Genomic DNA, 27,451 nt, shown 5'->3' with positions numbered 1-27,451 from the left:
GCAGGGAGCCTGCCCAAGGTTTCTCCTAGGCCATGGGAGAGTAGCAGCCCAGTTCCAGCAGTTTGATGGGCTGAATCCAGCCCATGGGCTATATTTTTCCCTCCTCTGCCTTAATGGGAACTATAACCTCCATCTTTTTCAAAGGATACAAGTACAGTGGGGTTCTTTTAAACATTCAGTTTAGTTCAGACCATTTTTCTTTTCTACGAACAGAACCATTAACTGCCTGTTAAATATTAGGCTATACATATTTAAACAATTCTATTTCACAACTTTACATCAGTATGACCAGAATTGCAGGATTCTAAAACTTTTACTCATTTTATTATCAGGAAGAATCAGAGCCTTCAACTTCTAAGCCTTCTTCAACAAGCACACCTGGTATGTAGTACAAATCTGTAAAGTGCATATTGTATCTTTTCAAAATCCCCTTTAAGTGTTAATGCTGATGATTTATTAAAAACTGTTTTATTATGGTATCAGAATTCATAATCCTGACTGTTTTATCATGAAAGTGAAATAACATAACTATCTTAGTATGGTCAATAGTTGAAAATAAATCTTGAATTTTTTCTGTTGGTAATTTGTCTAAAGGTCAGATTGTCCCCATTCATGGTTAGTCTTAGCTTATTTTCTCTTATGTTACTGTCCATAAATTCACTGATAGCCTTAATATAAAGAACACATGCTCTTTGAACACAGTGGAGGTGAACAAAGTCATGTGGGTTTTTTTAAATGAGTTTGCTCTCTGTTATTTACCATACACAGCTAAATGTAAAATTTCACATGATATGTACAGCTACAACTTTCAAAACCTCATGAATTCTGCCCTTGAATGGTTTCTCTGTGCTGTTCAGTAGTAGGCAGTACAAGCATCTCATGCATTGAAGAGAGAAGGTGAAATACAACAAACGAACTTGCCCTAGAAGTCCCGGCTCAGTGCTGGAGACCTAATGAGTTTAATGTTTGGGCATAAGAGGCAGAAGGCAACTGGCAGGGAACAGAAAAGAAGGTTACCAAGCAAATTGCCTGACAACAATGACAGGGCACAGGTTGGACTAAGAGTTCAATGGGGGAAAAATAGACTGTCTTGGTCAGACCTAGACTATTGGAGGTTATATTACTGTACCATGACACAGTGTATTTGTTCTCCTTTGTAAACTTATATTAATATAAGTGTATACCGCTAATATCTCTGTAGCATGACTACTCCTCTACAACAGGAGTTACTGGACTTTTATTTGTTGCAGTTAAACACTGATAGTAGATTCTTGGCTGTTCACTGCCAGTGACTTATGCAGTCATTTTTAACAGCTGGATAGAAATGCATTTCATTGCCCATGATCATGCACCCTTATTTGCCTCTAGATTGTTGTAGGTGAATCAAGGTAGTGAGCCAAAATTTCTTGATGACTTTCTAATGGAACTGAAAACACACTCCACTGGATGGAGCACAGAACTTGAGTATATATGAGTCTAGCTTTCAACATTAATATGATAAAAAGAGGTGATTGTTGAAGCAACACTTGAAGGTCCCAGCTAAGATGAGGGGCCTCTTGCACAAAGACAAAGTAAAATAGTGCTTGTCCTAAAAAGTTTAATCTAAAGAGATAAGACAAAAAGTGTGATAGGGAACAGAAACACAGAGAAGTGAAATGACATCACACAGCCCATCAGTGGAAGAACCAGGGATAGAACTCCTCTCTCCTGAATCCATTCCATCTAATGCCCTGTCTACTGGGCCATGTTAATTTGACTTGCACTTATTTAGGTTTCACTTCATTTCATATCAAAGACAAAACAATACACTATTATCAATGTTAGAGATTAAGGGAAATGTATATACCTTTTAGTAAAATAGGCAGTGCAAAATGCTTTTTCACTGATGCAAAATACTCTAGCCCTAGGGAACCATGCCATTCTTTCTCCTGTTCTTTTTAACTAATTATAAGCAGCTTCTGAATGGCACATCCTCAGCTCAAAAAAGAGAACTTTGCTAACTTGAAAAATCTAATATCCTATGGTCACAGATATCCCAAAATTTTAAAATCATTCATATCAGAAGAAATGAAATAGTTAAACTATGGATTTTAAGCTCTTTGTGGCAGGGACCATCTTTCTGTGTGTTTCTACAGCACCTAGCTCAGTAGGCCCTTATTTGTGATTAGGAAAGATAGATGCTACCTGCAATACAAGTAGTGTAACTAATTAAAAAAAAATACTAGTTTTCCAGGTGGTGATAAATGTTTGTCGATGGCAGGATGGTAAAAGTAAAGTATATGAAGCCCAGAGCCACCTGAAGTTACTTCATATGCATTGTGAAAAATCTCAGAGGGTCAGCTGTGTTAGTCTGTATCTGCAAAAACAACGATGAGTGCTCTGGCACTTTAGGGTATGTCTATACTACTGGACAAAGTCAAATTAAGATATGCAACTTTGGCTACATAAATTGCCTAGCTGAAGTCAAAGTAGTTTAATTCGGCTTTTGGCGCTGTCTACATTTTAGGAAGTTGAAGGAAGAACATTCTTCCTTTGACTTCCCTTACTCCTCAGTAAAGCACGGTTATCAGCATCGACCGGCGTTCCCCTCTCACTTCGAATTAGCTGTCTTAACTAGATTGCTAATTCAAACCCTAGAAGAGGAACAGTGGCAACTTTGATCTTCCTCTGTAGTGTAGACGTACCCTTAGGGTGTGTCTACACTACATGACTCCATCGACTGAGCCATGTAGATTAGGGCTGTAGACACAGTAAAATGAAGTAAGTGGTGATTTAAATAATCGCCGCCTCATTTAAATTTAAATGGCTGCCATGCTGTGCCGATCAGCTGTTTGTCAGCACAGCGCGGTAGTCTGGACACTCCACGGTCGACATCAAACCCCTTTGTCAACCGCCCCATTATTACTCGTGTGATGAGGTTTACCAGGGCGGTCGACAAAGGGCTTTGATGTCAACCACGGAGCGTCCAGACTACCATGCTGTGCCGACAAACAGCTGATTGGCCTAGCACGGCAGCCATTTAAATTTAAATGAAGCAGTGATTATTTAAATCGCCACTTCATTTTGCTATGTCTACAGCCCTAATCTACATGGCTCCGTTGACGGAGTCATGTAGTGTAGACACTCCCTTAGAGACTAATAAATCTGTTAGTCTGTGAAGTGCCACAGGACGCCTTGTTTTTTTCATATGCATTATTAGAGTGATGAATGAATATGAAAGCTAGTTATATCTAATAAATGTATTTATATCTCTAAAGAACTAACAAGGAAGCCTTGGGAAAGAACCAACACAGTGAATGGAAGCAAGTCACCTGTTATCTCCAGGTACATTGCTTTTTATACCAGTACTTATCTTTTTCAGATGTGCAGCATTGTCATTATTCATTGTGCCTAAAAATCTTTGGAATAAAAATAATATACCGTCCAACTATGAGTAAGAATTTTGATACTGGGTTTTGAGGAGGATTGATGAACAAATACAGAACAAAGTAAAATCTTTTTAACAAATACCAAAGTACAGCTCTGCTGATTGTGATATAACTTTGGTTATGGAAACATTTCATTTTCCATTCAAGATGCATGCCCCTCACTTCGTAAACATGAATTTGTCATCTCACTAAAGGAAGGTAAGAAATTTCATTCATGCACTCAACAGCAAATTAATCTGCCTAGTATCTTAGTCCCTCTGTATTATGATGGTATGATAATATACATACCCAACTAGATATTTAGGTCAAAGCTTGTTTATCTCAGCCAAATCTGATTCTCATGATAATCCTAAGCAATGCTCCCATAAAAATCCTAAAACAAATACCTTAGGCCATAAAGTAAAAAATAAAGAATTATTCAGTTTATGATACTGTATATCCTTCATACAAGTGCTTAGGAACTTTGAGAAACTTCTTATAGTTAGTCTAAGGATAATGTTTTCCCCGGAGAAATACATTATGAGGATCTAAATAACAAACACAGATGCTGTAGCTGAATGCCACATTGCTGTCACTAGCAAAATATTGTTGTCCTGATAGATCTTATCCTTTAAAATAAAAGCAGCAACAAGCATAATCAGCCTGTTAGCATCTTTTTTTTCTAATTTCTACGAACTAGGCAGGCTTTAATAGTTGACTTCTATATTCCTACTTTAGGACCATTGCTTTGTTGTCACTTCTAATGCAAACTATCTGAAGTTAAGTGCTGTGCTGCCATATGATGCCACACTAACCGAGCCTGGTCATATGGCTCTCTTATTTGCCTTCATCTCCCAAATCAGGCAGTATGTGCTGCAACAGAAACCTCTTTTTCACCAGGTCTGTCCAGCCTGGCAAGCGAGGGGGATTTTAATCACTAGATGCTTTTGGCATCAGGAGTTCTGTTTTGGAATTCAGAAGGCTTTCTGTCAGATTTTTCTGTCTGAAGTTTTAAGCAATGGGTTTCTGGGACACATGCTTTCATAGCCAATGACAAATTTCCATTTCTTGAGCAATCAGAAGGAAAGGGGAAACATTCATAAAATGAGTTAATTTCTACATCAGATGATCCTTGACTATTTGCTCATGTCCATTACATTATAGGTGTGTGCGCTCACTCTACGCATCGGTGCCAGAAGTTTTTTCTCAGAGGTGTCTATAGGGGACCAGCTCTGGAGCTCTCTGGAGTGGCATGCATGGCTCTGGAGTGGTGTATGAGGCACTGCTGGCGGCCCCCCTCTACCCCCCCACCCTCAGTTCCTCCTCAGTGGCAGTGCTAAAATGTCTCTCTGCCTCAAGTGCTTGTTACTAGGTGGGATTTTTTTCTTCTGCCTCAAGCTGTTTGTGTTAGCTATAGATAGATAGGTACAGGCAGTCCCCGGGTTACGTCAGTCCGACTTAAGTCGGACCCCTAATTAAGAACGGGGGGGCGCAGTTAGTGCGGGGTGCCTCCCCCACTGTCGCCGCTCCGGCAGCGCAGGGGGTGCTTCCCCCCAGCAGACCAGGGAGACGCGGAGCTAGCGCCCCCCTCCCCCAGCAGACCAGGGAGACGCGGAGCTAGCGCCCCCCTCCCCCAGCAGACCAGGGAGACGCAGAGCGGATTTTCTCGCTGTGGAGGACGCAGGCGGCGGGACTGCCGAGATGCGCTGCGGTCCTGCCGCCGGTGTCCTCCGCGCCCCCCCAGCAGACCAGGCTTTTCTCGCCGCGGAGGACGTGGGCGGCGGGACCGCGGCACGTCTCGGCGATTCCGCCGCCCGCATCCTCCATGGCGAGAAAAGCTGCTCCGCGTCTCCCTGGTCTGCTGGGGGGGGGGGGGGGGGCGCAGGTAGTGCGCCCCCCGCCCCCCCCAGCAGACCAGGCTTTTCTCGCCGACGCCTGGGGTAGAGCAGCTGGGGGGCTGCCAGGTTGGTCCCACAGCGCCGAGGTGCGGCGCTACTGGACCAACCCAGCAGCACCTCAGCTGCTCTGCCCCAGGCGTCCCCATGTCTTGCTCTTGCTCTTGGGGACGCCTGGGGTAGAGTAGCTGGGGTGCTGCCGGGTTGGTCTCCGCAGCGCCAATGTGCAGTGCTGCAAGGTCCTACCCGGCAGTGCCCCAGCTACTCTGCCCCAGGCGTCCAGATTCAGCCGCTGTTGAAACTGATTAGCAGCTGATTCTAGGAAGCCCGGGCAGAGCAGCTCTGCCTCGGGCTTCCTGGAGTCAGCCGCTGGTCAGGTTCAGCAGCGGATGACTTGGGAACACCTGGGGCAGAGCAGCTGGGGTGCTGCCGCGTTGGTCCAGTAGCGCCGAGGAGCGGCGCTGCGGGACCAACCCGACAGCACCCCTGCTGCTCTGCCCCAGGCGTCCCCAAGAGCAGCTGGGGTGCTGCCAGGTTGGTCCCGCCGCGTCAAGGGTCGGCGCTACCAGACCAACCCAGCAGCACTCCAGCTGCTCTGCCCAGGCGTGTCCGATTCAGCAGCTGCTGGTCAGTTTCAACAGTGGCTGAATCTGGACGCCAGTTCTGACTTATATACAAATTCAACTTAAGAACAAACCTACGGTCCCTATCTTGTACGAAACCCGGGGACTCCCTGTAGTTCCCTGATGGGACTTTGCCCAAGGATAAGACATGTCTTGGGCTTTAAGCTTTGTGATCGCAGAGGAGAGCCTATGCCAGTAAGAGACTCTTGTCAGAGCTTCTTGAAGTGTTTGGGAGAAGGCCATATCAGAGATAAGTGTAACATTTGCAAGAGCTTCGAGCGGGACATAAGACTAATACTGCTGCTCATGGGCTCAGCTCTTGTCTCTGAGAAGCCAAAATCAGATTAGGCACTGAGTGCAGCAGAGACTGTGTGGAGTGTGCCTCTGGCACCAACTTCCTGATGCTAGTCCCAATTTCCGTTACTAAGAAGCGCCCGGGAAAAGGGCATTCCCCAACCTCTTGTGTGACAAGGAAGATGCTGCAGGGGGGCATAGACTCCAAAGGGGAATGAGTTTCTGGAGTCCAGCCATGCATGATTGTCGCTGGCCAAACCTTCAATAGATCTGCCCCACGTAGTAGTAAAGGTCCCTAGCTCCTAGAAGTCATCTACCCTGGAGGCCTTCCAAGCAGCGAAAGACATCATGTCTTTACCTGTGCCCCTGACACCCTGCTCAGAAGGAGTTGTCTCCAAGGGGAAGCCAGCACTGGGGCCTGCATTACAGTCCCTATCAATGTGGCATTGCTCCCCAACATTGAAAATATCGACATCAAAGCTTTGATCTCCAGGGATGTGCTTTTGACATGGCAACAGGGACATGGCATACCAGTCTCTGGTGTGGTGCCAGTCTCTGGATAATAGATGCCACTCCCTAGGCCACATGTTCCCGGTGCAGCCCATGATGTAGCCAATCCCCAGCACCAAGGAGATCATCAGAACCATGGGACTGACCAGATTCATTGAATTGTGTGTTTCTGTTTGCCAGCCTGCTCCTTTCACTGGACACTCTATCAGTTGCAGGGCTGTAGGCCACAGTTGCTGGATACCCTTGGTTAATAAGCTGAGCTCCACCAACAGTTCCTGAGCAGCTGTACCCAAGACTCGCAGCCCCAGTACTGGTCCTGTGCAATGAGCATCATGGCAGCTGACAGGAAGAGGTCTCAAAGACCTTGTTAGCACCATGATGGTCCCCAAGGCATCATTCACCCTGTTCAAAGAAAGAGGCATTGAGCTCCTTGACTCAGTCACTTTCAGCGGAACATGGAACAGCTCTTTTAGTACTGTCAGCTGGTGCTCAAGACCAATGGCCAACCCCATAGCAGTTCTGGATCACATACAGGTTGCCACAAGCACCTGGAATCCTCATGCAATGCTTGGTCTCGGGTGGTGGAGAGGAGGTGGTCTGCTCTCTCCCAGGTCCAGATGTAGAGTCCAAGCAAGGTGCCCACCTCTTTGTGGTCCACCCCATCGGTACCTCAGATGATGCCCCAGCACACCAGGAGTTGCTAAAAAGGATAGAAGCAAACCTGGGCTTGCAAACGAAGCAGTTGGCAGAACCCTCTGATGGCCTGTTTGACATTTTGGCTGCAGTGGTCTTCTCCAGGAGAAGACACTTTCTACATACGAGGGACTGGAAAAGCTTGTAAAAGCCCTGTAGCAAATCTCATCTTCCCTGCCACCCACTTATAAGCGGGCAAAAAGAAAGTACTGTTTTCCCACCCTGGGATTTAAATATTTATATTCCCATCCAGTCTCTAACTCTCTTGTAGTCTCCACAGTCAGAGAGAGAGGGACGGGGTCATCCAGACACAACTCCCAAAAATAAGGACAGCAAGAAAGAGATTTATTTACTCACTAGTCTCAAACTGTAGGTGGCTAACCACTTGGTCTTCTTCAGGCAATATGACTTAGGCTTCTAAACATTAGTCTTTGAATTTGCAAATTCTTTACCCAAGAAGTCCAGGCCTGAATTCTTGGCTATCCTTGACAAGGGAAAAATAGTGACAAGGGCCTCCTTCCAGGCCACGTCAGATTTGGCTGAGTTGGCTGTGAGATCCAAGGCTATGGCAGTGGCGATTAATTAGCCATCAGGGCTGATGTTCTCCAGGCTGGCTACGGAAGCTCAGCTGTTGCTCCAGAACCTCTGCTTTGATACCCTGGCTCTGTTTACAGAACTGATTGATACTAAATTACATGGGCTGAAGGACTCCAGGTCCCTTTGGTCTCTTGGCCTCTACATGCTAGGTCCTGCTACATGCTGGGTCCATGCTAGAAGGAGGTTCAAGCCACAGCAGACTCCTAGATCAGCCAGCCAGGCAAGTCTGAAGTCCTATTATAAGAAGGGCAAGGGTTGCAAAGACTAACAGAGACATCTGTTGGATTCTGCCTCCCAATGAGTTCATCCTGCTTCCCCTGGGAAACAAGTAGGCATTTTGAAGGTATACTCAGGGTCAGTGCTCCAGTCTACAAACTGGATCCTTCCTTCCCTTTGTTTTCCAGCTGCCTTTCTCTTTTCTTCAGTACTTGGGCCATCATGCAAGGCTCAAAATATGGTCCCTTCAGCTGTGTCTGGCAACAGTTCTTCCCCGTCCAGGGATCACCTGGAAAAGGTGGTCGTGATCCCGTGGAGCATCCTTACCTCCCTGAAGTCGTGGACTGACCCAAAGTGTGTGCTGGAGGGAGTGCCGTTTGCAGATACGCAACCCATGATGATTGATCTCTCTGCTCTCGGATGCCTTGGACTTTGGCTGGGGAGGTACATCTTGGGACCTTGCAAACCCAGGAAACTTGGTCTCCAGAGAAGTGTGCGCTATATATAAATACCAAAACTCTGGGCTACCCACCTAGCTTTGGGGGTTTTCCTCCTTCAGTTGTCCAGTCAAGTGGTGCAGGTCTTAATGGAAACATAGCCTTAATGTTCTATATGAACAGACAAAGGGGAGTGCACTCGTTGGCTCTTTGCCAGGAAGCCATGTGTTTGTGGGACTTTGATATCCAACACAAGATCCACCATGAGAAGAAGTCTTACAAGAGGATGGATTTACTGGTATTGGGAATAGAACCATTGATTCTGACAGTATCAGCATCCCCAAGGATCCTTTTCACTATGGGGAAGTTCAGTACTCCAGCGCTGGTGCTGAGTATGGAAAAATTGCCCTTAACTCCTAGGAGTTTGGGAAAGGCGCCAGAGTCCCAGAACATGTTTGCACTGGGAAACCTAACTGCTTCACACCTATCCAGACCCTACACTGATTAGGGAGAGTATATCTCCCCAATAGACATACCATACTTGGATCTTCATTCAGCTCCTGCTCTGGTGGTCCAGATACTTTTGCCTATGGAACCTGTCTCTGGTGGACAGCCCTAGGGCAAACCACCAGCTCCAGACCTGGGGATGCTGGTGTTGGTGCCTGGCAGCTCACAGGGCAAAAGCTGTCTCTGAGTTCTCATCTTCAGATGAATCGGATGAGAATCAGGATCTATGCTATCTCTTATCACCACTATGACTACTACAGAAGCTGTCTGCTTTGGAACTATCCTTGGCTGTAGCTGCCTCAGACCTATTGGTTTTCCACATCCTGGAATCCTTCAAAACACCCTACAGCTCTGTCATGCTGGCCATATTGGCAACTTTAGCTATAATACCCATCATCGGAACCTATATGTTCAACAAAGGCAACCTATGTAGTTTTCCTATCCCACATGCCTTCCAGCAGATGCTCAGAACCAGTGACAGAGGAAGAACCTCTTAGCCTGGTTCTGATACTATTGACAGAGCAGGTTTCCGTCCTCCTCCCCAGATGTGGCACTGTCTTTCAGCATCCCTTTCACTACCACCCCACTCTGATGAATTCTGCTAGTTTCAGGAAGAGTGCAAGGGAGCTTCACATCCAGCAGAGGAGATAAGGATACCCAGTCCCAGGTCCTGGACATCCTTCATTCATCAGCACTAATAGAGTAGAGTACCCATCTCTGACTATATTTGAGTTGATCAGGATAGTTTGGCACATGTAGGCTGGATGTAGATGTACTCACAAAAGGGATGAAAAGTGGCATTATGTGCTGCGAGGGGGTCTGAACTTTTGTTCTCTTACACCTCTCTCAAATGTCTTAAGAACATCAATCGCTACATCAGTTGAGTAGCTTAAGTCGAAAGAGCTTATTTTGACTTTTATCACTGTCTACACACAAGAAGCCCGAGAGAGAGCACTCTTCCTCCGACTTCTCTTTTATACCTTGTAAAATGAGGGTTACAGGAGTCAGAGTAAGAAGTCTTCCAGCTCGACATTATTTTGATATTGTCGAAATAACCGCTTGTAGTGTAGACAGTGAACACTTTAGAGTTACTAAGCAAGGAAACTCAACAGGGAGGTTAGTATTGTTAGAAAATGTGAAAAATAAATAAAATAATTTAAATTTAGATTTTTAAATTATTTAAGTATCCTTTCATTTAGTGTTCAAGTTTTAATTGGTATAGTCATTAAACTGTAATACAACTCATTTTCTAAAACTGCATATAACTTAGGTCTAAGTTATATGTTTTTCCCCCCTTCATAGACGGGAGTCTCCATGGAAAAGTCTGATTGTTTCTGAAAACAGATCCTATGATTCATTAAACAGGTATCATCCTGTTAGGTTTTGAAACTTCTTTTTAAATAACCAACTTGAGCAGTACAAGGCTGAGCTTTTTCTACATGAATTGGTAATCACCACAAATACAAATGATATAAATCTCCTCCTAGTAACTTATTACTTTCCTTCAGTTATAGTTGTATCCATCTTCAGAATCCTTACAGATAGGAAATTCCAGTGGGAAGTATTGTGTAAGGTAGTTTATCTGCCATCAGTTCAAAATGAGGTGCTTAAAATATGTAGCATGCTGCTTGGGTATTATAGAATTTCTTTTCATCCCCAATTGCAGAATCCCAATGTTTTCACATGGGATTTAAAATAACTCAATATCTAATCAGTAGTGACCAAAAACTAGTCCTATAGTAAAATAGATCTCATTGTAAAGTTGCTGCCATCAACTTTTAATTTCACGTATATAAAATATCTTACTTATACAGTAATTAAACATGCAGGTTACAATGTATGTCTTGGTGGCAGCTTCTGAAGGGCATCCATATTGAAGTGTATTGGCCTAAGAAGCTATAGTTTTTCATAGCAGTAAGACTGGCACATAAAATCATCGAGCTGCTTAACTTCCTGAGAACGTATTTCACCCCAGAATGTATTTCACAGCTATTACCCCCAACTAAAATAATAGGTGGTGGTCATCATACGGTAAAACTTATCTGCTCACTGAACAAATTTTGCCTAACATAAATGTCTGAAAAAACCTTATTTAAAGAAAGGGCATGTTAAATGCATAAACTGATTATTCAACATATTAACATGTTTCTGTTGCAAATACAATTGCAGGATTTTAATTGAGTAATATTAGGTATATTTTAGACCCTTGGGAGGGTGAACCTATACATCTGTCATCTAAAGCAACTAATTTAGTAGTTTTTAAAATGCCAGTGTTCAAAGGTTTAAATTGTTTTTAAAGAAAGTGCCCTAGGCAAGTACTTTAACTTTTATTAAAATATTTCTGGACAAAATAGTGCTGGGGTTAAATGCTTTTCACTCAAAGTATAGTACAATCTAGAAAATTACTGATACATTTCTTAACTTCTTTTAAAATTGTTTTTTGCTTATGTCTTTTTCATGAAAGCAAACACTGTGGTGACTACCATTTCTTTTGTATGAAAAGTTCCCCCATTAGCTAATTATCTTTGGTGGTGGTGTTTTGCATGTTAGCATGAGTCAAATCTTTATCTTGCATGATTAAATCAAGTTCTGGCTCATAGTCTTAGTAGGTAATGCTATGAATCACTATATGGGAGAGCTCAGTAGCCATCTCGGGACGTGACAATTGAGGTATTTTGGAGTCTGTGTTTTCATAGATGGTAGTTTCTCTTGGCAGCATCACAAGCCACTATAAGTGCAGGTATAAGTGTCTGGTATCAGATAAGGTTGCCAGATGGTTGAAACAAAAATACCGAACGCCCCCCCCCCCCCCTCAAAAAAACACAGGGGAATAAATTCTGTTGAAGGGGAAAAAAGGGGGGAGGGGAAGACCAAAGTTATTGAACAAAAAAAAAAAAGGACTTCAAGACTTATTAAGCAAAAAATAAAATAAAATAAAACAGCATGCCCCTTTAAGAGTGAGCGCAGGGATAGGAACAGGGGAGCGGTTGAGCACTAAGACCCAGGGCAGTCATTGCTTCCCCTTGGACTTTCTGCTGGCAGACATTTTGGGTCGGCAGCCTTGCGGAACCAGGTAAGCATGGGGTCGGGGGGCTAGGAGTGTCAGGGGGGAGGCCGGGCACTGAGTGTTTGTATGGTTTCCAGGTGCCCGGAATTTTCGCCTCCTGGCCAGGGGAAAAAAATCAGAAAATACTGTACATCTTAAGTGTCCGGTATTTTCTAAATTTTTTACTTGACAGGAGGTGAAAATACCGGACTGCCCGGGTGAATACTGGACACCTAGCAACCCTAGTATCAGATACTGTAAATGGAAACCGTAGAATTGACTGAGATTTTTTAAGAATGTCACATTCCAACGGGAAATTAATAGTTGGTGGGGTTGATTGAACAAAATACCGTTATTGCAAGAGACCATGGCATCTGTGAAGGAAATGTACAGGCAGTCCCCGGGTTACATGGATCCGACTTACATCGGATCCCTACTTACAAACGGGGTGAGGCAACCCCACACTAGCTGCTTCCCCCCAGCAGACCAGGGAGACGCGGAGCGGCTTTTCTCAGCAGACACCTCAGCTTGAGAATAAAGGACTGAGGGAAGTGAAGTGTGGGAGAATAAAACTGAGCTGGAGAAATGTTTGGCTAGAGTTTCCCCTACAATATGTACCAGTTCCGACTTACATACAAATTCAACTTAAGAACAAACCTACAGTCCCTATCTTGTACGTAACCCGGGGACTGCCTGTATATCATTTTAATACATTCTTTAATGTGTCTTCTCACTGATTAGTAGAATTTAGTTTTTCTGTAGGCCCTTTCCTATCCAATTCTTAGTCAGATTATGACTCTAATGTCAGTGGGAAATGTGAATAGGAATGCCTTCAGTGGTGATATTTTTTAAAGCCCTATACTATAAGCAGCCTGTTTGTAAGGGCTAAAATTCTGCCATTCAATGTGTAAACTTTTTTCCTATTATCATTCGTCAGTAACTGCACTGTTGGTCTCTGGAAGAGTAACTCCTATTTTCCCACTCAGAGCTTTTAGTAATAAAGCAAGACATAAAGTGAGAACAGTTAAATAAAACTTGATGAAAATCTGCAGAAACCAAAGAGCTTTGTATATGGGTCAGAGTACATCTCTGAAGTGTATTGAAGAATTCTTGGTATATGGAAATCTGCCTGTGTGAAAACAAAATTAATGCTTTAGATTTGCTTAACAAAATGTCTGAGGGACACATTTTGCTACCAGCTTTTGTGTTCATTTTCAGCAACATGTACAGATTTGCAGAGAAACAGCAGTTGCTGGAAAGTTAACTTCATAAGTGTCGTCTTCATCTAGAAATATGGAGTTCAGTATTTTAGGATTATACAGCAAACTGTGACTTGGCTTCATAGCCTTAGCACAAACTGTGTAGTTGTTCATTGGGGTGCAGTATGAACTGTAGTTTTCAGCTACTTCTACTGTACAATTATTTAACTTTTCATATATTCTAACATCTTACTGTCTCCCAGTTTAACTTTAAATCCTTATCAATTTTTATTTCAATTAGTTCTAATTTTAGAAGGTATGCTGCCTTCATATTATCCATCGAAAATAAAATAAAATGTAGGCTTCTTCAGTCTGAACTGAGGATTTTGGGGTTTTTTAGGAAAGATTAACTGCCTCAGGGCTGTTCTATGCTGCAAAGTTAGGTCAGTTTACAACTACATCACTTCGAGTTGTGAAAAATTTCATATCCTGTGCAATGTAGTTAAACCAATCTAAACTCTGATACAGAAACCTATAGGTCAATGGAAGATTTTTTTCCATCAACCTAGGTACTGCCCCTTGGAGAGATGTATGTATTACAATGATGAAAGAACCCCTACCATCACTGTAATAATGCTACAGCAATGCTGCTGAAGTTGTGCTGCTGTAGCATTTCTAGGATAGACATCCCCTTGGATATATTGAGGATTTTCACTGAAAAAAGTATAGTACAGAGCTGGGGCAGGAGGAGCTTACCTTCAGCAGTTCCTGGTCAGTAGTGCAACGGGGGTGCTAAGGCAGCTTCCTGCCTGACATCGCAGACCATGCTGCACCCCAAAAGCTGCCAGCAGCAGATTCATAGCCAGTGGGAGTGAGGAGCTACTGCTCAGGGCAGGGGCATTGTGTGGAGCTCTGTGTGCTCTTCCCCACCACATCTAGGAGCCTGGCCTACTTCTGGCCACTTCTGAGGTGCAGAACATTCTGCGGTGCCAGCACCCCCACTGATCACCTGCAGCGAGGAGATCCAGTGCCCGACATTCCACAACCCAGTACTGGGTCATGACCCCTAGCTGGAAAACCACTGAACTAGGTAAAAATAGCCTGTATAAATTTGATTGGAAAAAAATCTCTACTCTTGTATCTCAGATTCATTTTTTCAATTAATACCCTTTTGCACACACCACAAGCCTAGAATATAGTGCAAGGGAAAGTCCACATTCTGCATGGAATCACACAAGTTAGAAAAGTTTCTGGAATACTAGAAAAAGTATCTGAATGTATAGTACTAGTCCAACTGAAAAGCTGGGACAGGGGATAAGGAGTGTTAAAGTCATTCTCCTTCCCTTGGAAATATTTTCAAGAGATTTGTCAACTTATAAAGGTAGTACAGTAAACTTCCGATAATCCGGCACCTTTAGGACCCAGGGGGTGCCTGATTGTCAGATATGCCGGACTATCGGAAGGGGGGGCTATGAGGGGTCTGGGGTGGGGTGGGGGGGATGCCACCCCAGTCTCCTCATAGCCCCCCCCCCCCCTTCCGATAGTCCGGCTCTGCCCCAGGCGTCCCTGATTCAGCTGCTGCTGGTCAGTTTCAGCAGCGGCTGAATCGGGAATGCCTGCAGCAGAGCAGCTGGAGTGCTGCCTGGTTGGTCCAGTAGCGCTGACCTTTGGCACTGCGAGATCAACCCGGCAGCACCCCAGCTGCTCTTGGGGACGCCTGGGGCAGAGCAGCTGGGGTGCTGCCGGGTTGGTCCCGCAGCGCCGCTCCTCGGTGCTACTGGACCAACCCGGCAGCACCCCAGCTGCTCTGCCCCAGGTGTCCCCAAGTCAGCCGCTGCTGATACTGCTCAGTGGCTGACTCCAGGAAGCCCGAGGCAGAGCTGCTCTGCCCCGGGCTTCCTGGAGTCAGCCGCTGGTCAGTTTCAACAGCGGCTGAATCAGGACGCCTGGGGCGGGGCAGAGCACCCCAGCTGCTCTGTCCCAGGTGTACCCAAGTCAGCTGCTGCTGAAACTGATCAGGGGCTGACTCCAGGAAGCCGGGGCAGAGCAGCTCTGCCTCGGGCTTCCTGGAGTCAGCCGCTGGTCAGTTTCAGCAGCGGCTGAATCGGGGAAGCTGGGGGCAAAGCAGCTCCAATGGTCCGGCTGCCCGGACCACTTCCGGGTTCCTGATGGTGCCGGGCCATCAGGAGTGCCGGACCATCAGATGCCGGACCATCGGAGTTTTACTGTACTTAGAGGTTAACCAAGAATGGGGCCTATTGTGTCAAGCATTGTAAAACCATTGTGTAATAGACAGTCCATGTCCCAAATAATTTGCCCTTTGACTCTCTTTTCTGTTTAGGCTGTGGAGAAAAGGATTACAATGTGAACATAATGGTGGATTGCGAGCATTGTATTAGTTGTATGATGTTAGTTTTTCGGAGAGATGAATCGGGGAATATGCCTCTTTCTTGGGTTTTGGCTAAATGTTAAGGGATAGCAAGGCAAAAAAATAGACAACCTTAAAAGGAGGAAGATATACAAACCTCAATCTCTAACAACATATTTTTAATCACTCTTAAATTTTCTGTTTCGTGTTTATGGAGCTGTTAGAAAAAACAAGGCCGTGTTATATATCCTGCATGGTAGGGGACATTTGTTGCTGAGGTGTGTCCCCATGCTAGCTTCTACATCCAGCCATAGATGTCCCTAGTTCTAGTAAATAAAGCTTCATCTGGGGATGACAGCTAGGATAAAAACTCCAAAGCCAAAAGCTGCAGCCTTGCTCTACCTTTTCTGTTAAAAGCAGCACAGCACTGACAGACAAAGAACCTGCTTCCTTCTTTAGGAAGATTCTTTATCATAACAGTAGGTTAATTCTAACTTAAGAAAAACAAAATTTGAAATCAACTGTAAACTTAATCACTCTGCAAACAGAAGCGTGTGGTTTTAAAAAAAAAAACCCCACAGAATTATTTAGAAGTCAGGTGTTAGAAGAAGAAAGGATTTGAAAAGTAATTAATTCACCAAAACTAAATATGAATGCTTGAGTTGCTCAATCACATGGGGTAAATGTGGATAGACACAAACATCGGGAATCTAGGCTACAATTTCATTTAAAATATTCAGTAAGAAAATTAGACAAGACTGGCTCATTCTGGGTAGCAGCACAGGTAGAAGCTCCAAGCATCTACCTCTCCTTCCTTCCCTCTCATGCCATTCCTAAGCTCTCCAAGGCAGGAGTAGCTTACCTAAATCAAGGCTCAGTGATCAAACTTCTTGCAGTACGCTATTACACAGGAATTACCATCCAGCTGCAAAAGTATCCAAGAGACGTTAACACATAATTTTCAAGGAGGGTGGTTGGGTTTCATTCTCAAACCTTCATGCCTTGCACATACTCCACCAGCTCATCCGGTAAATATTTCTTGAGACATGGATATATCTGCAGGAAGTATATATATTCCCAGTCTGAGTTGTATACACTACATGCATGGAAAAGGGTAGAAAAGAAAGAGAGTTTATTGAAAACCACATATGTAGCTTGTTTACTTCAGAGTGTTTGTTCTTCATGCAGAAAAGTTTTAAAATGTGAAGTAGTTTTCAAACAAAAAGTTGTGGGTGACTTAAAGGAAAAGATTGTGTATTAGAAATGTTACAAGTCTCAGATGACAGGTTAGATACTCTGATTCCAGCACCCTCAGGACCTGATTGGGAATTTTGCTGGACCAGGGAAGGTCACCTCCTGTTAACCTCCCAGCCTGCTGCTCCTTCCTGCTGCTGGCGGATGGGGCTTCCCGGTCCTGGAGATCCAAGGTGCCGCAGGTCTTGCTGGAGATTGCCACCAGCTCTGCTGCTGCCTACGTGGCCGGGGATTCCCAGCCCTAAGGATTACTGGCGGGGCCCTCAAGATCCCCAGCTGTCACTGGTCCTTCTGCTGCTGGCTCAGGCTGGGGATCCCCAGCCCCTGGCTCTGTTGGAGATCCCCAACCCTGTGGATTTCCACCCACTGGACCTGTTGTTGCTGGAAAACGGATGTTGCTGGACCAGTGTTCTAGATTTGAGTGGTTGAGCCTGTGGTAATATCTGTAAATGTTGCAGTCATCTGATTCACACAGTTTTCAGGCACGTTTTGAACAAATCAGTCCAGCATTCTTTTTGGAGGTATACCATGTAGGACAGTGGAACAGGATCGGCATACTTCCTTCTTTAGTCAGAGGAGAAAGGTTGTTGTGTTATAGGCCCCTTTTTAAATTAGGCTTCTGTTCTATATGTAGGGCTTTGGTATTTGTGGGGCTGCCTATATCTTTGTATTAAATCCTCTTCATTCTAATTCTTTGTCACAATCTTGGAATAAATTAACTATAGTATTAAAACACATTAATTGTTTAGGAGGAATGTCTGCTTTGTAATAAGCCTGCATGCAGAACAGCAGTTACAACCCTAGAATACACTTTTTCTTTTTTATGTTCTACAGACCAAAATCTACACCATCTGGGCAACCCAGTGCCAATGGAGTGCAGTCAGAAGGGCTAGATTATGACAGATTGAAGCAGGTAATGTAGTACCCTCAATGGAAGCCTTTTCAGAATAAGTAGTAGCAGAACATTTAAAGATTTTCAACAGTTCTTCATTGAATACGAAATCTTAACCGTTGCCTAGTTCCTTCGTGGATTTAAGTTTGATTTTTTTAAAACCAGGTTAACTTTCTACTAGCTGTAATTTCCTAGTCACATATAGCAAAATAAGGAATATAGTCTCAATATTGTTTTAACTGATAATGAATATTGTGTTTGACTTAATATTTTCATCTGTAACAAAAGTGTTCCATCTTAACAACAACTGAGGAGAATAGTAAAGTTTTAGCAAAACAGAAATTCTTTGGATGCCTCTTTGTTGTTCTCAATGATTATTAGTGATACCGAGTTAAAAAGTACATTTTCACAAGAACTGTCTCCCTTTACTGTCTGCATTTAAATGCATTTTCAGAAAATCATTATCTAAAATATCAAATGAGCAATAGGAAAGGAGATAGAGATGAGAGAAGGGTAAATATATGATAGCACTATTATCAGATTCAGCTTACTTTTATCTATGTAACAGAACAATTTCTTGGTCTAGGTTCTCTTTTTTTGGAATTTCACATCTTCTCTGGAAGTCAGGCTTAGTTATAGCTAAACCTGCTAGTTTTAGAAAAATTGTCAGCATTTTTTGAGAGAACATGAAATTTGTATGACATATCTTTGTAACTCAAGTATCTCCTGTCTCAGGTGATAAGCTGCATAGAAATGTAGGGTTTTGGCAGCATATTTTTAAAATAGCATATTTATAACTTTCTAAATAGTAAGGAAGCTTAAAGGTGAACTGTGAAGGCTGCAGTATAAATTTGAGATTATTCAAAATGAACAAAAATTAGAATGATGTTCAATTTTTCTTAGCTAAAAGTTTTAAACCACACTAATTATTACATGTATTTTGATACATAGGATATTTTAGATGAAATGAGAAAGGAATTAACAAAATTAAAGGAAGAACTCATTGATGGTGAGTATGGATGTGATTCACTACGTATTTTGGATTTCTAAATATTTAAAAGAACGGATTAGCTTAACACTGAAAAGATGCAGAAATGGTAATGTAATTTCAAGAGTCTATCTAAATTCTGAGGATTGTAGAATACCAAATTAATGATAGAATTATTCTTTCTAATGTCCACTTCTTTTCTCATTACCCCATTATTGCAAGAGAAAAACTAACCTAACCTAACTTTTTTGATTATTCCTGCACAATCAAGTACTTTATATGTTATTTGCAGGAATTTTGGGTAGAGCAATGATGCTGAATAATGTCTGTCTTTAAAAGTGGATGTATAGGTGCAGAAGTTGAACCAGATCATCCTTTGTAGATGTTTTCCATCACATGATGTTGCTTTAATTTAGGAAAGGTGGGACTATCATATAATAATATATACTACTTAAAATAAAACCAGAGCAGTTGAGGTGCGTACAGCAAAGAATCAGTATTTACTGACAGTTATTCAATGACTGCTTTCAACGTTGCTTCATAATTCTTGATATTTGGTATTTTTCTTAATAATTTGATTCAAGGAAATGGGATTTTACATGAACCTCAACTTGGATTGTATAAAAATTATTTTTAGCCCTCATGGTTTTGAGAGCGTTTGAAAACGTGACCCCTAAAGGCTCAAAAAAACCAAAAGTCAGATAACTCCAATAATGTTGTTTTAATATCAAATTTAAAATCAGGCTCAGGGGGGTTTCTTGTAGGAGAGCATAGTTTTTGTTTTAAATTTGGGGTTGGCAATACTGATGACATTACAGTGATTAATGATAAATATTATCAGAGCAGCAGACTCAAAGCCAGACTAAGGTATAGGCAATTTAGACATGTGCCTAAGACCCGGTTCAGGGAATCAGAATGAGGAGAAAATCTGAGTGGTGCTGTTGACCCTGTTCATCAGGTAACAACATTGCTTATTCAAATTTTGTTCCACTACCCTCCTACAATGATGGTGGGGTAAAGAAGCCTAGCCAGCACTGATACTCATCCTTGTTATCATAGGGCTGGCTGTTGTGCTAGTACCTGGAGCAACTGGAGCTATACTGGCTTTATCTAGGTGCTGGACAGGGAAGCCAGCTGAGAGAGGGGCTGCTTGCTGTCCTGGGGAGGTAGACAGTAGGTTAATAGACTCCATGTGGCAGGAGCTAATAACTGACTGACTGGACAGGAGAGGGATAAATTAACCCTTTTCTATCCATATCACTTGGTGAGTAATGCATGGATTTTGCTTAGTTTTAAACTAAGCAGTATCTGTGTGTTTGCCTAATGTCTGGTCATGGGTTAATCAGTACTAAGCAGAGTGATATTTGCCTACTTTCACATTATAGAGAAATGGTATTTAGTCTGGGAGCATAATGTAGTAATAGAAGGTATCATCTGATTGATAAAAATCTATAGTCATAATTTCAGTGATGTCACTTCCTGTGGTGTAGTATGGGGGATACACTCCCATCCCTCAGCTCCTAGATCCAGGTCTTCTAATTAATGGAAATTTTGATAATTATACTGTGATTGGGAATCGATTGAGCTGGGTATCATTCAAAAGCCCTTTTTCCACGAATACAATGGTACAAAACATGACAAACCTCGAACAAATATGTAGCTATATACTTGAGAAAATATTTTAAAATCCCCTTTTTAATTATATTTTAACACAAGGTGTATTGCTTACATAGAAATTACAATGATCTTAGCGAATCCTAGGGAAGTTGGCCTTGGCATGTGGGACTCAAATAATTTATTCATCAAAGTTACTGTTAATGTTGTTTCTATAGGGGGCACAACAGCTACATGGTGCTGATCTTTGTCTTTGCCACACTCATACAGCTCCATAATAGACAGGCTGCTGGCAGGTCACTAGCAGGGCAGTTAGCATCTGGTCTTTGTATGCCAGCATTTGATTAACTGAAGGATTGATTCAGGAGCAGATATAACCAGGAGCCTGGTTGATGGCAATTTTTCTCCGTTTGTCTGCTTGGAAAATAGCCACCATTGTAGATTAACAAGGTTATAATGTTGAGCTTCAAATGGTAAATTTGACATACTGACTCCTAGTATATTTATGACCTCTTCATTGATTGTCTCAGCTGTGCTGAGCATGTTCAGAATGAGTGAGAGAGTTTTCAAAGGCTAAATCAAATGCTTTCTAGTAAGATAATTTGGTCTTTCCAGCAAGCCTTTGCAGTAGTGTCACATCCTGAAAGAGCGTCGAAACCTAGTAATGTAGTCCAAGTGATAGGAATACATTGCTGAGGGATAAAAAGTGAGTCTATTTCCTAGCACCAAGCACTAAAACAATCTTGCAGAAATCTTGGACAACATCTCATAGGTGTACTAGAATACCCGTGTCTTGTACAAAAATTCTGGAGTTTTATATCACCTGTTTTTGTGGCACTGATGGCATGCAAAACAACTGTTGTCAGCCCCCTTATGGGAACTACAAAGAAACTGCACAGAACAGCAACTTCCTTATACCATGCAATGACAAAATTCTCGGTGTAATTCTTAGTGTGCTGCAGTGTGCTCCTGCAAGGTGTTTCATTAGCTTATTTGTGCAAATATGAGATAGAAACTTAATTGTGACCTCGAAGATGTTTGTCTAGCAGTTATTTTGATTTGGACAGGCACAATACTACTGAGTATCTTCTCTCTGGTAATGTTTTTAATGATTCTTCTGCATATGTGCCAAATGAGTTCTGGGGCTATAGGAGAAAACTGGGAAAGAGCATTTGGGTGCTGTGTTATGACACCAACTTCCCCAATGACTTTCACTGCTTTCTTTTCATGAGCTAAGCCATTGTCTGGACCAGTTGAACAGAAGGAAACAACCCCATTTCCTTTTAGAAATTCCTCTCATATATCAAAGTGAGACTGTTCTACACCTCTTATTTCAGCAAGTTGCCAAGCATTCGTTGTCAAATAGGTGGATAATTCTAAAGCAAAATTAAAAAAAAAAAATTTACAAAATCATCCTAGTGCTGCAAGGTGTAAATTCCAATTAACTGTCCTGACAGATTCCAATTAACTGTCCTGAATCAAGAGCAGTAGAGACTCAACCATATTAAAGCATCACTGCACCATCCCAAAAGTTGGCGCTGTTGCTGATTTATTCTCATCAAATTACCTGATCCATTCTGCCATACTGAAGCTCTCCTTTGTGCACAATAGATCATTCAGAGTGGGATGCACATTGGATGCATGCATCAGATCTTGTCAGTCCTGTACCTTTTGGGAAATGACTTCAAACATATCTTTATGCTTTCCAAAGAAGACACCTATATAGTATTTTTAAGGGCAACAAGTGTTCAGGTGTGTGCTTTTATCATGTATCACAGTTTGAGTCATAGTACCGCCAACATGCAAAATACCTGACATCTCAGGAATGCAAGTGCCATCAACACAGGCGCCAATTGCACTTATTGCTGTAAAGATACAGGTTCACTTCTTATAGCATGTAAGATGCCACTGAGCATTACGTGTTTAACCAAGAATTCTGTAGTATTATTCTCTATAGCAGTGGTATTCAAACTTTTTCCCGAGCCGGGAAAAATTTTGTTGAGGCCCCCTTCCCTCAAAAAAGCGCCAGGAACATTTTGTTGTGGCCCCTTTAATTTAAAGCGCCGGTCCACTCCCCTGCCACTCCCTCTGTGTACGTCAGGTTGTGCACCCCTGCTCTATATATCCAGCTACTAGTGGTATTTTTTTATCTCCTCATTGACACCCAAAAATGATCAACACCAAAGTAAAAGCAAGGAGTTGTAATAAATTACTTAGAGATTGTAATTAATTATATTATGTAATATATGTTATGTAACTGCGTACTATTTGCAAACAGATTCCAATAATTTCTGGCTGGATGCTAATGTCTAACCAGTACTTCATTACAATTCATTTGGCATAATAAACAAAGCTGATAATCAAATACCACTGAATCACTTCTCTTTTGCAGATGATGGCAAATCAACTTGAAGTACTCCTTCCATGTATAGTTATCTGCAACATTGGGGGAAAATTTAATCATGTTCTGAGCATTAACTGGTAACACAGTACTGTCAGTGGCCACAGTGTAAGTTACTCAGGGCTGCAAGTTTGACATGCATGAGTTGTCTTTTTTTAAAGTTGACTTTTAAACATTCTCTTAAATATATGCCTACATCATTGTTCTAAGTTTGTCATGTTTGGTACCCTGGCGTTTGTGGAAGAAAAGAGCTTTGAATGATACCCAGTTCAACCCATTTCCAATGTCACTTTGCAGGTTGAACCACCCTGGTCTAGCCAAGGAGTTTGCTGGACTGGGGAGATCAGTGCTCCCATCCTGATCTCCAGCCCCCACTCCCAGGCTCCCCTCCCAGCTGTCAGCCCCGCTCCTAGCCACCAGCCCTGGACACTGGGCTCCTGGCTGACAGCCTAGTTGCACTTCCATCCCTGGCCAGACTCTTGGCAGCTGCCCCGCCCCCCCCCCCCCCCCCCCCCCGGCTCCCACCGTGTCTGGTAATACCCATGGTCCTTGCTGGATCAGAGAGTCCCAGATTTCAGAGGTTCAACTTGTATTATCAAACTTTCCAAAAAGTAGAGGGACTGGAAATCCAAACTAGTGGTAGAGGGTCAATGACTCCTCTGCTCCACCCTTACCCCCTCCTCCCCCCATACTGCAGACGATGAAATTATGATTCTGTAGCTATTTGAGTCAAATAACACTTCCCTTTTTTCCTATAATGAACTTGCTCCATGAATTGCTCATGCTCCCACACTAATTTTTCAATACTGGGATGAATAATTTTGTGTATTAATGTAGCAGCTCCTACTCCATTTTTTTGCCGTTTTTGCTTGCTTTGTCACTATGTTACATACTGTGACCACTTAAACAATATGGCGGAAGTAGGTCTAGAACCCAGATCCTCCTCTTCCTGACATGCAAACTGGTTGTGGTTCCCTCCAGTAAAAAAAGCAGTAGTGGGAGTAGAGAGACAGACAAACAGACTAAAGTATCAAATATCTGAATATTTTATACTAGGAAAAAAAGATTAAACCTGGGTGAGAATTAAATTCTCTCTAGTGGTGTCAAATAGCTTTAAAGTCCAGTATATTGTATTTTCAACAATGTGGTTTCTGGTAGGATTAACTTTGTTCAAAGGTCAGACATGTCAGTTTAGGCAGTCTGGAATGTATTTTTTAAAGATATGTAATGTTAATTTATCTGTTTTATTCCCTAATCAGCAATCAGGCAAGAACTGAACAAGTCAAATACTGCATAAAAAGACTAGGACTAAGCCAATGTGACTCTTTCACTTGGTATAAAGTCGACTACATTTTGTGAGCTGTTAGAAGAAAATGGAGTAAGACACTTGGAAGGAGGGGAAAACGACATTCTGAAAACTTTCAGACACATCACTCTGGTGATATGCTTTTTCCTTCCTAGTTTGCTGCTTTTTTCTGACCTTTACAGCAGGGTGGAAAAGAGTCTTAAAAGTTACTGTACTGATTATGCAGAAATTCCCACATTTTTCAGACAAGATCACAGTGCATTGAGATATTCTCATGTCAGGATAAAATTGCACATTGTTCAGAATTCATTGTTAATACAAAAATGGAAAAAAGCTTGGGAAGGCTTTTCAGAGAGGTTTTCTTATTAGTGAAAGATTAAGCAAGTTATACTGTTGTACTGCAAATGTATCTCAGGTTTGTCTTCCTATCATATTTGATATTTCCATTAATAATGTCAAAGAGCAGACATGTAAGTTCAAAACACATGCAATTAGAAGTCTATGCTTTAAAAGGGCAGTATCACCTAAAAAGTGATGGCATATCATGTTTTTGGAATTTTATTATAGGAAGCCTCTCTAGTTAGCCTTCATGCAATTTTGTTAACAAAGCAAACAGTCCAGAATTTAAAGATGTAGATGCCTTCCTAAATCATTACAATGCTTTACCAAATCTAAGACTTCTACATAATACAAACCAGTGGTCAAATGTAAAATCATTAGTATGTTGTAGATTACAGTAGATTTTCAAGCTTTTTTTTTTTTTTGTTAAGATTATGCATGTGGACATTTTTCTAATGTAACACAACACAATCAGCTTTTTAATTAAACAAAAAACATTGCATGTCATAAATATTAAGTAGCCTTTTTCATTTGAAAGGCTTAATTAATGCCAAGGGAAAAAGTTGGGGTAATGGGTGGGAAAGGTGACACTTCTGATTTAACAAAAAGGTCTGCACTGATTTTCCTCATATTACAGGCATGTGTAATAATGAGGAAAATACTGTGACTTTTATCAGTAACCATGTTAACAGAACAAGGTACTTAATCCTTTTTGTATCATTTCTTGAGTTATTTGTATTTCAGATTCAGTAATAAATTCTAAAACTCCCATTTCACTTTTTTGTTTAATTTAACTTGGTAAAAATCCAAGCTGATTTACATTTATCAACTATTACTAGTGATGCACCTATGGTAGTACAGGATGCACAATTACCTGCTCCTGTATTGTCTGAGGCTGCTTTTTGACTCTCTGAGGAAACAGGGGTAGTGGCTATGGTGGAGCATTAGGTCAGAGAAGAAAAAGGGAAGCAGAAGAACGTTGCTGGCAGGGGAGGACAGCATTACTTTTAGTGAACAAGGTGAGAACATTTCTGGAGAGATGACTCTTTCCCTTTTCCCATGGTATAAATATTTATTAGAACACCTCATATGCAAATCTCTTTTAAAAGTAATAAAATTCAGTGGAATAAAAATCCTGCAAGTCAGATCCATGGTGCTTTGGAACATATTGTGGATCAAAGTCTGCCCTTTTCCATTGCATCTTGATTTTTTTCTGAGCTTGTGGTAGTGCCATATTTGCTTTGCTGTCTATGCTGATTAGCAAAAATATACCTATGGTTTTTGAGGCATCATGCGTGTTACAGCTTACTTACCTCTATTCATAGTACAAAAGCTTTAAATAGCATAAGCTCCTAAGTTCTGGAAACCAAAGCAAATCAACAGAACTTTCTGCTTCTGGTGGGTTTGAATGAGGAATTTTTCTCCAGTTTAAACATGTTCCTGTTTCTGTAGAGAGTCAAACTGTAAAATTATCAAAATGTAAATATTTCTATGGTAGAAATATTGCCTAAATCAATGTATAATTATTTTTCCAAAAACCGATAATTTTTCTTCATGCATTAGAGAAGGCATTAAGCAAACTTGAAATAAAAGGAGGCATTTTCATCTTTGATAACTTGTTTTTGCAAACATTTTAACATTAAGGAAGTTTATTCTTATCAGAAATCATGTTTGATTTTCTTAAGGAAGTTGAAGAATAGCCTACTAGAAATGTAATAAATATAAGAGGTCCAAAGAAATAATAAAATAAACTTCAGATTGTGGTGGGAAAGGGGGGATGGAAACCTGATTTATGCACTAAATGTTTGTGCCTTGGTCTAAAATTAACATGATTTCTGCTTAAAAGAAAGAAGAGCAGATGTTCGGGTTTTTTGGTTTTTTTTTTTTTTTTTTTTTTTTTGCGCTGTTTCTACATACATACTTTGCATAATCTCATATTGCTGATTTGGTCCTTTCCAGAAAATCTGATTGAATTAAAGCTTACTGTAAACATTTGCTGTCATACTGACAGCTATGCCATTGCCAGAGATTTCAGTAATTAAAATGAACTACAGAAGCTAAGATTATTTTGCTCACTGTTGAACTACGTTCTTTAAAAACCATATTATGATGGTTCTGTGCTTTTGTACAGTGGATGTCTTAAGCTGAGTACAGTTTAGGAGATCCTTTCTAATTCCAGGAAGGTATTGCTTTCCTCAACACTGTGATCTGATCTGTGATAAATCTGTGCTATACACAAGTGGCTAACAAGTCAGTTGCAAACAAACTGAATGTATAAATCTTAGTGCTGGTGCTGAAATCTCTTCAGATAGTTGTCATGATTTCAAGTTCATTGTTTAAAAAGTTTTCAAGCATCAAGTGTCAATCAAAACTGAAGATGAAACACTAATGAATGTTGAATTTTCATGCATTAGGTTTATCTCCTTTTTAGTTTTTTTTCAGTTCATTCTCTGCTATTTTTACCATATTGTGTCATTTTAAATTTCTTACATGCTAACTTTGTTTTGTTTGAGCGAATGAAATAAAATTGCAATATATATATATATATGTTGCCATCATTCATTTGTGGAACCTGATAAATGATAAATCTAGAAGATTCTATTGTAATTTCCAAATGGGTCTTACTGAAATACAAAAACACTTTTTAGTTTATGAATTTACCATTTGGTGGCTTACATATTACTGCTGTCTATAAATTACAAGGGACTTTTTAAAAATGTTTGCTCTACAAAGAATGTATTTAAAGGGAGTATGAAAAATATTATACTTAAATTCAAGACAGTTGTAAGTCATTCATGCTTATATTGACCTCCTTTGTTGATCTGAGTTGGCACAAGCTTTTGCAGAAAGAAAATGCTATGAATT

General features: G+C 41.6%; 1 protein-coding gene across 13 annotated transcripts in view; it reads left to right on the top strand.

Moving 5' to 3' along the window:
- ENAH (ENAH actin regulator) overlaps positions 1-27,131 on the top strand; it is a 192,736-nt gene extending 165,605 nt beyond the window's left edge. For 9 of the 13 annotated variants that reach the window (XM_006118028.4, XM_075925286.1, XM_006118031.4 and 6 more), the window contains 6 exons: positions 333-381; positions 3,258-3,324; positions 10,482-10,544; positions 17,881-17,959; positions 18,890-18,947; positions 24,201-27,131. In XM_006118028.4, the coding sequence (XP_006118090.2) occupies positions 333-381; positions 3,258-3,324; positions 10,482-10,544; positions 17,881-17,959; positions 18,890-18,947; positions 24,201-24,238 (354 nt within the window). In that variant the 3' untranslated portion in view covers positions 24,239-27,131. Of the gene's footprint in view, positions 1-332; positions 382-3,257; positions 3,325-10,481; positions 10,545-17,880; positions 17,960-18,889; positions 18,948-22,932; positions 23,411-24,200 lie in introns of those variants that run through there. The other 4 variants (XM_075925292.1, XM_075925290.1, XM_075925284.1 and 1 more) reach the window with 2 other exon arrangements.
- Positions 27,132-27,451: the final 320 nt, after the last annotated feature.

Source organism: Pelodiscus sinensis, chromosome 3 (assembly GCF_049634645.1).
Source record: "Pelodiscus sinensis isolate JC-2024 chromosome 3, ASM4963464v1, whole genome shotgun sequence".
In the NCBI taxonomy this organism is placed as follows: Eukaryota; Metazoa; Chordata; order Testudines; family Trionychidae; genus Pelodiscus; species Pelodiscus sinensis.
This window is presented reverse-complemented; position numbering and strand designations above follow the sequence as displayed.